At 46.8% G+C, this 8,790-nt stretch overlaps 1 protein-coding gene across 1 annotated transcript in view; it reads left to right on the forward strand.

Annotated features, from left to right (window-relative positions):
• Positions 1-7,904, forward strand: part of Xkr6 (XK related 6) — a 204,248-nt gene extending 196,344 nt beyond the window's left edge. Inside the window, exon 3 of the mRNA XM_021203913.1 lies at positions 5,911-7,904. Within this exon, the coding sequence (XP_021059572.1) occupies positions 5,911-6,875 (965 nt within the window). The 3' untranslated portion in view covers positions 6,876-7,904. The remainder of the gene's footprint in view (positions 1-5,910) is intronic.
• Positions 7,905-8,790: the final 886 nt, after the last annotated feature.

Consider the following 8,790-nt stretch of genomic DNA (forward strand, 5'->3'; position numbering starts at 1 on the left):
CACGACAGAGGACAGAGCCTACTCAATGCCACCAAATCTCAGAGCCAGCCCTCAGTCACCTGCAGCCCATGGTTGATCACCTGAGAGAGGTCTCACAGCTGGGGACAGGATGGGAAGGAAGGCTATGTCTCACAAGGGCAAAGGGAAGGAAACAAGTGACACACTGATAGGGTGGGATCTGGGGTCCTGGCAGTTGACTTCTGTGAACTACTGTGTCCTGGTCATGGTTCCACATTAGCAGGAAAGAGCTGGAGAAAGAGGAGAAAAATGGAGTGTGTGGGCGTGGGGGTCCCTTCTCCAACCATGGTCCTTGCTCTGCCCTCAATCTCAGAACATTTTTCTAGTATGTGGGGTCAGGCTAAGGCACTCAGGAAAGTGCAGAGGAGGGCAGCTGATGGCAAGGTGAAACTGCAGATCGCCCTCACCCATTCAGAAGCTCCGGCTGGCCTCCCTAGGTGTTCCGCAGATGGGTTTCCATGCTAGTGACCACAAGCCAGAGCCAAGCAGAGACAAGGTAAGAGTGGAGAGAGAGACTCATAGCTGCAGCAGGTAGAGGGAGCATGGAGCATGCGCAAAGCAATGCCCTCTTCAGTCAAAGGGAAGCACAGGATTTTATTTACAGAGCCTCTACACGTCTGTTAGGAATACACATTAAAGCAGTGGTTCTTAATCTTCCTAATGTTTCAACACTAATACTGTAGTGACCTCCCACCCATAAAGTCATTTTTGTTGCTACTGCATGACTGTAATGTTGCTACAATTGTGACTCATGATGTAAATATCCGATACGCAGTGTATATATGTTATTTGATACCTGTGGAAGGGTCAGTTGCCACCAGGAGTGGCAACCCCCAGCTTGAGAGCCATTTCGTTAAAGGGTGGGCACATTCTTGGGCATTCTCTGCTAGGGAGCACATTCTTGAGTTGGCTTAAAGTCTTATTTCAAGGAAAACGATAGCAGACTTTTCCTCTCTTTTCTTTTTTTCTTTTTTGCGTGCTTAGTTCAAAGTCATGGAGTACACATTGGAAAGTGACAGACAGGAATATTTGAGGCATGTGTACAGCTTGTGTCCTAAGATGGTGTTCAGGAGTGCACCTGCCCCCTGGGCATGCTTAAGTTTCACTATAGAAGTGACCAACAGGATTACCTTTAAGGATTTTATTTCCTCCCAAAGAATTTTAGCTGGATTAAAAAAGAGGGTGGAGAGGGTATTTTAAAGGCGTCTTAATCTAAGAGTTTATTTCCTAAGGTGCCTTCCTCACTGAGTGCTGACAGAGACTACTAGAACATTCTTTGCAACATATTCCAAGTTGTTCCTCTAAGGACTTCTGTGTCCTGGGCTTCCTTTCCAGAGGTGTGTTGAGTTGCCATTCCCTGACTGGTTGGCCCCAGTGGGCATCAGTTCTGCCCTCCTTCTGCCTTCAGAGCTCAGCTTCCCCTGATGGCCCAGCTCCCTGCTGCTGTCAGGCAACTCCCACACACCTCCTCTTCTTTCAAACCACCCCTCCCATCTGGACTTAAGTCTGACCTTCCCCAGATGCCTTCCTTACTCAACTGCTCTCAAAAAGCTCTAGTGGTCCTGAGAACACCAAGCTGGATCTTCCCCCAACAGTTGTCCCCATGTGTCACTTACTGAACTGTAGGACTGGTTGGGACTAGCGTGGAACCCTGATATCAGTGTCCAAAAGCCTTCTCTCTAAGCCTTTGCTGGGGCAGTTACCCCCAGGAGACCGCAGCCTAAACACTCTCCAGCTCATTTGACTGCCTTTCAGCCTGTTCCATGTGGGAGCCACAAGCTCACTTCCTGCTCTGGATCTGAGCAGGGAGTGAACCGTGAAGCTCACTGCAGGAACTTTTCATAGCTAATCACGAAGCATTTTAACAGTCTCCACCTGATCTCAGGCACGCACCAAGTGGCCAGGCTGAGTGAGGAGAACCCTCTGATGTTGCCAGGCCTAGAGAGGGGATTTCCTGGGGCCTCCCAAGCCTTTTGTGAACTTTTGTTGCTCAGGGGAACATGCTGACCTTTAGGTTGAGCTCAGGAATAGAAATCTCAGGGAGCCACTGCAGAGCGATGACCCTGCACTTCTTACAGGTAACAGAGCCCACTGTAGCCTCAAATTAATCTCCTGAATGGACAGTGGCCACAGAGGAGTCTGTGAAGGTTGCTGCTTTCTTTGTAGTCTGGGTATTCATCTCCTGAGAATGCTCAAGGGACTTCAAGAGCCTCCCATGGGTTCCCACAGAGCCTACATTGTCTTCCACTCCAGCAAGATTCAAATCTTCAAGCCTACTTTTCTACCACTCACTGAGCCCCTGATTAAGACCAGCAATGTCTAGGAGCTTTAGGGCATGGGCCATTTTCAAGATCCAACTCTGTGTCAAGTCTCCTGCTAGATGCATGATTTGGAACATTTTCTTAAATTTCTTTATTTAAAAAAACAAACAAATGAAGTAAGAGACTGGACAGGTAGTTCAGTGGTTAAACACTTGCTACTCTTGGGGGTGACCAGGGTTGAGGGTCCCAACACCAATACTGAATTGCTCATGACTACCTGTAACTGCATGCCAGGGGTTCTGCTGCCCTCTTCTGGCCACTCTAGGTATCTGTAGACACATGGTACACATGCAGACACACACACTCAAATAAATTAAAAATACCTTTTGAAAAATGAAGTCAATAGAAAACCACACCAGTTTTCCAGTATCACCATCACAGAGTGCCACAGGCTGAACAGCTGTCATAGCAAACTCCTCACAGTTTGAGAGATGGATGGTTTCTCCTGAGACCTCTCTCCTTAGAATTCCAGTGATACCTTTGCTGAACCCTCATGTGATCCTTCTCTGTGTTTGTGTGTCCCTTCTGTCCTGGTTTGTCATCTCCATCTGCATCCCCTCCATCATCTGGCTGCCCTCAGCTAATCTTGCCATCAAACAATTGAAGTAACAGTTCCATGGGTTGGAGAGTCTATAAACTTTATCCAAAGAAAAGATGTAAGTGTACCCTGGCCAAGCCATCCATCAATTAACAACGAGATGTCCAGCATTACAACTGAGTATAGATGAGTTCCATGAGTTGAAAACAGGTCTTATCTGATAACCTGTACCATTGGCTCTTAAGACCATGGAGAATAAAGGTCACTGACTGGTGAACTTCCAGAGAGAAAACTATTTCCTGTCTAGAGCCTTCTTAGCTTGGCTTTTCTCAGTTCTTCTATGAGATGGAATAAGGCCTTTGCCCTCCACCAATTTTGGATGAAAGAGATGTGCTGTAGCGTTGGGTAGAGCTGGGAAACTTTTGGTGATATGCTCACAAAGTAGTGGGTTGAGGGTTTGGACATCTCCAGGCCACCCTCTTTTCTCTACAATCCCTGTTCTGTGTGGATAAAGGCCATCTTTACTCCCCATACCTGCTTGCCAGTCCCATTCCCAGGCTCTAGCCAGATGCATGCCTTTTGACTTGGAGGCCTGTTTGTACTCCCAAAGACAAAGCAGGTCATTCCAGGGCGCAAGGAGCCAATAGCTAGGAAGTAGAACAGGTTCTGCCATTGAAGCAGGCCAATGACCTTCATTACAAATGACCTTGAGAACTTAAAAAAAATCAGCTGTCAAAAGAACAACATGGAGAAGAGACAGAGTTAGCAGGCAGCACCAGGTAGCAGGAAGAATGCTATCCTACTTTGCACGATCATTGGTCCTCAGGGTAATCTGGGGATTCCTTTCATCCCATGACTTGGGTCAGGTGGAAGCAGGCAGATCTCTGTGAGTTTGAGGCTAGTCTGGTCTACAAAATGAGTTCAAGGACAGTTGGGGCTGTTACACCCTTTCCTAAGAGGAAACCCTTTCTTGAAAAATGAGAGAGAGAGAGAGAGAGAGAGAGAGAGAGAGAGAGAGAGAATATGAATACAAGGGCTAGGAATATGGTTCAGTCAATAAAGTGTTTGTCATGCAGACATTATGACTTTGATTTGATCCTTAGCACCACAAAAAAGCCTTGTGATCCCAGAGTTGATGTGGAGACAAGTGGATCCCTAGCCCAACAGCCAGACTAACCTTCTTGGTAATTCCAGGTCCCAATGAGAGACCCTGTTTCTAAAAACATAAAGTGTACTCCTCAGGAATATGACCCAAAGCTGGACTCTGATCTCCGCATGCTCAAGTGCATACCCATGCACACCTATACACAGAGACATGAATACATGTACAAGTGCGTGTGTGCGCGTGCGCGCGCGCACACACACACACACACACACACACACCACATCTGCACATGCACACAAACAAAAGTAAATGAGTTCAGTTGTTAGAACCCTAGAGATTGAGGCAGGATGACTCAGAGCCCCAGGCTAACCTGAGCTATAGTATTGAGTTTGAGACCAGCCTAAACTATTTAGAAATACCTCAATTCAAGGAAAGAAGGGAGGGAGGGAGGGAGGGAGAGAGGGAGGGAGGGAGAGAGAGAGGGAGAAAAGGAAACTTCCTCAGAATGTCCCAGGGGGACTAAGTCTGATAGAAGCTACAATGGTGAGACTTCCTGCTCCCTGCCCTCTGGAAACCTGTGCACACCCAAGTCAAGCAACTCCTGTGAGGAACTGCTTTCCTACTCCAACCTAGCAGCCAGAGCACAACCTTCCTCTGAATGTTTGGTACACAAACCATGCATGCTCTCTAGGGTGCACACCAGATGCCCTGTATGTAGGATAAGCAGGCAGGGCATGCAAGTATCCATTCTAGAACTTTCCGGAGAAGTTGGAGGAAAATCCACCATCACTGCTCTCAGGATCTTATTTTGATTGGTTTCCATGGAGAACTTGGGTTCATGCCTCATGGCTCCTGTTTATTTTGTATCTTTTTTGATAGGACAACAGCAGCACACGTTCCTGGTGGCAGCCATCAATCCAGATGTTCAATGTTCTCTGTGTGTTGCTCACATGCTGGGGTTGCTATGACTCCTGCCATACTAATTTACAGCATTGAGGCCAAGAGAGGAAGGGAGGAGGGAGACTTGTGAGATGGGCAGGATCAAAATCCTGGCCAGAAAGCAGAAGGACTTTGGTTCCTCCTTGAAGCTTAGATCGTTGTAGGGTGGTGTGCAGTCTTAGAACCTTGAGTGTCTAGATCTGACCTTAATGCTAATAGGTGGCATAGCACTGATTTTAGCTTGGAAGACAGAAATAGCAGAGTCATGCTTGTGAGATCAGACATTGGTTAAGAAGACCATCAAGAAGATGACAGCCAGTCCTCCAGTTCCATTTAGTTCTGACTTTTAGGAAGGAGCACACAAGGGGGCACTGGATGCTAACTCAGGCTAAGCATGAAGAATTCGGGGATGCAGGGGAGGAGCCTGTGTGAGAGGACGCTGTACAAGTGCTTGGTGGGTGACGACTTGTTTGTCGGTGGATGCAGCAATGACCACAGCCAACAGCTATTGCTACCATTCCATCTGATTTGCTTACAAAACATCAACTCAGCAGCGTTAGAAAGAAAATTTCTTGAGAGAAGTTTGAGTGCTTCCAAGGGTTAGAGGTATCCAAGCTCCCGGAATCTTTGCGTGTTAGATGGTTTGCTGGGGATGAATCACAGAGGCCCAGAGGGGAACCAAACCGAGAGGAGGAGTCCTCCCAAAGCAGGAGGTAGTTAGAAGCTAGCCTGGGAGGGAGACCAGAGGAAGGAGCACAGCCTAGCGAGGGAAGACTGTAGAGGACTAGGCCAAGGGCTGCTGAGAAAGCATGTGCATGGAAGAGGTCGAGTGTAGGAAGCAGCTGGGATTCCGGTCCAGTGCCTCATGTGTATTTGTCTCTCCCTCCTTAGATTGCAGCATGTGGGGGCGTCTCCTCAGCCAGCAGGCCCGCTGCACCCACAGTAGATATCCAAGGTTTTAACTGTGTGGGTTTGTGTCTTTTTGGCAGGTGTCTCCTCTGTGACTTCCCTGATGTCCCTGGCTTGGGTGCTAGCTTCCTATCACAAGCTGCTGCGGGACTCCAGGGACGACAAGAAGAGCATGAGTTACAGAGGGGCCCTCATCCACCTCTTCTGGCGCCTCTTCACCATCTCATCCCGAGTTATCTCTTTCGCCCTCTTTGCTTCCATCTTCCAGCTGTATTTCGGGATCTTCGTGGTGGTGCACTGGTGCGCCATGGCCTTCTGGATCATCCATGGTGGGACAGACTTCTGCATGTCCAAGTGGGAGGAGATCCTCTTCAACATGGTGGTAGGGATCGTGTACATTTTCTGCTGGTTTAACGTCAAGGAAGGGCGGACTCGATACCGAATGTTCGCATACTATACGATAGTCTTGACCGAGAATGCTGCCTTGACGTTCCTTTGGTATTTTTACAGAAATCCGGAGAGCACTGACTCCTATGCCGTGCCAGCACTGTGTTGTGTCTTCGTTAGCTTTGTGGCTGGGATTACGCTCATGCTCTTATACTATGGCGTGTTGCATCCCATGGGGCCGCGGGCTAAGGTCTTTGCCAGCTCCTGTTGTGCCGAGCTGCTCTGGGGCATCCCTTTGCCCCCTGATGTTGAGCCTATGGCACCTCAGACCCCTGGGTACCGGGGGACCCAGGTCACGCCCACCAGAGCCGTGACGGAACAGCAGGAGGACCTCACGGCTGATACTTGCCTGCCCGTATTCCAAGTGAGACCCATGGGGCCCTCTACCCCGTCAGGGCGTCCTTACCACCCAGAAGGGCCCCTGATTAAGATTGACATGCCAAGAAAGCGATACCCGGCCTGGGATGCGCACTTTGTAGACAGGAGGCTGCGGAGGACTATTAACATCCTGCAGTACGTCACCCCCACCGCAGTGGGCATTCGCTACCGAGATGGGCCTCTGCTCTATGAGCTGTTGCAGTATGAGTCTTCACTCTAGAACACCTTGACCCAGATTGAGAAGGGGACCTTAAATTTGGTTGCGGTCAACGCCGCCTGCAAGAAATATAACCCTCCCTTCCCCCAATACACAGACCCACCACCACCACCGCCACACCAACAACACCAACACTACAAAAAAAGACCAATAAGTCACATCCCCTTCAGATAAGCTTTCTTTCCAGTCACTATATGTATACAAAGATATTCTCTATGTTTTGTAAGTAAAAACAGAAAGAAAACCTTTCTTTTGTTTTTTACACATAAGAAACAGTATTGAAAAAAAATTAAATAATCCCACATTGCAGTTCCTAGAATGGAGAAGGAAGAGCTAATCTCCTCTCCAAAACAAACAAACAAACAAACAAACAAACAAACAAAAGTTTTATACTTTACACCAAGTGTAGATCATTTATGGGATTGGTGCTGATTGAGAGAACAAAGCAAAGCAAAACAAAACAAACGAAAACCTTCAACTGCCTTATGCCCTTAGGTGCTGAGTTTCTTTAGGTACTGTCATGTTTCCTCACAGAAAACTCTCCGGTGACTTTTGTACCAGGAGAGGAAAAAAAAATTAAATAATCAAATGAAACAAAATCTACCAACAAAGCAAATAAACGCGAACAGCAAACAGATACTACACCCAAACAATCTTTCCTATCAGATGTTTGTATCGAAAAACAAGCAAACGAGCAAACAAAACAAATTGACCAAAAAACGAAGGCATAGAAGCCCTCTCTCTATTCTGTTTCTCCTGCCCCTTCCCCATTTTTCAGAGCCTTCTAGAAGCTAAAGGGCTACTTGGATCTCCACTGGCCGAAAAGCTCCTTGAAGGCTGACTATGTGCCATTTTAACATTTGCCTAGCAACAGTTGCATTAATTTCCTGTGCAAAAAACCAAACCAAAACACAAATGAGATTGAAACTCCCAAACACCCAATTTGATAGAATCTAAAAGCAGATCAAAGGAGATGTTCATAAATGCCATCAAAGAGAATCAGCAATGATCAGACTCAGCGTGGTAGCAAAAGGGACGACATCATTTTAATGGCACAATACTACAATGATCTCTTCCGTCATTTTAAGGCTGAGAAGGGTGTGTGTGTGTGTGTGTGTGTGTGTGTGTCACGCGTGACAGTGAGTAAGGCCTCTTCTCTTTTCATTTGGTGGGAAGCCTTAAATTGATCTGGAAAGAATTTTTCATTTTTCATCTGTGCTTAAAAGAAAAACCATAAAGAGGAACACTAGAATATCTATCTACATATAAAGAAGTCAAACCATCTTAACCGACCCATCTCACAGGCTGGTGCTTCTGTCAATGTGGTTGGCTGAGACTCATTCAGCCTGGTGCATTTGGGGTGAGTGGACTCTGTGCGTGTGTGTGTGTGTGTGTGTGTGTGTGTGTGTGTGTGTACACCTGCTGCAAGGTCTTGCCAGAAATACACAGAACTGAAGTGAGGTAAATGCTGTGGTAGTGGGGGAGGGGGGAAGGCTGGATGGGAAGGTGGGGTAGGTGGCATCTGTGTGTGGCCATCTCCCTGGAGACCATGTCCCCACCCCAGCATCAGAGGCTGATCGTCCAGGCCCTGTGGCTTTGGTGAGGGTCAGAGTCGACGGTTTATTTTCTCACTGTCTATACCAAGGTGAATTTCTGGAGGTGTCACAAGTATGCTTGACCATTTGTAAAATTTTTAATTTATGTTTGGAAGGTACTGTTCCTTTAAACAGTATTTCTGTTTTAGGGTATTATTTCGATACCATTCTCTCTCTACTTGGGCACAAAAAAAAAAGAAAAAAAAAGAAAAAAGAAAAAGAGAAAAAAAAGAAAAAAAAGAAAAAGAAATTTAATCATAAAAAGAAAAATATCTCCACAAAAGATATATATGTGTAAATATATATATATCTATATATATACA

The sequence above is a fragment of the Mus pahari genome, chromosome 8 (genome assembly GCF_900095145.1).
Source record: "Mus pahari chromosome 8, PAHARI_EIJ_v1.1, whole genome shotgun sequence".
NCBI classification, from domain to species: Eukaryota; Metazoa; Chordata; class Mammalia; order Rodentia; family Muridae; genus Mus; species Mus pahari.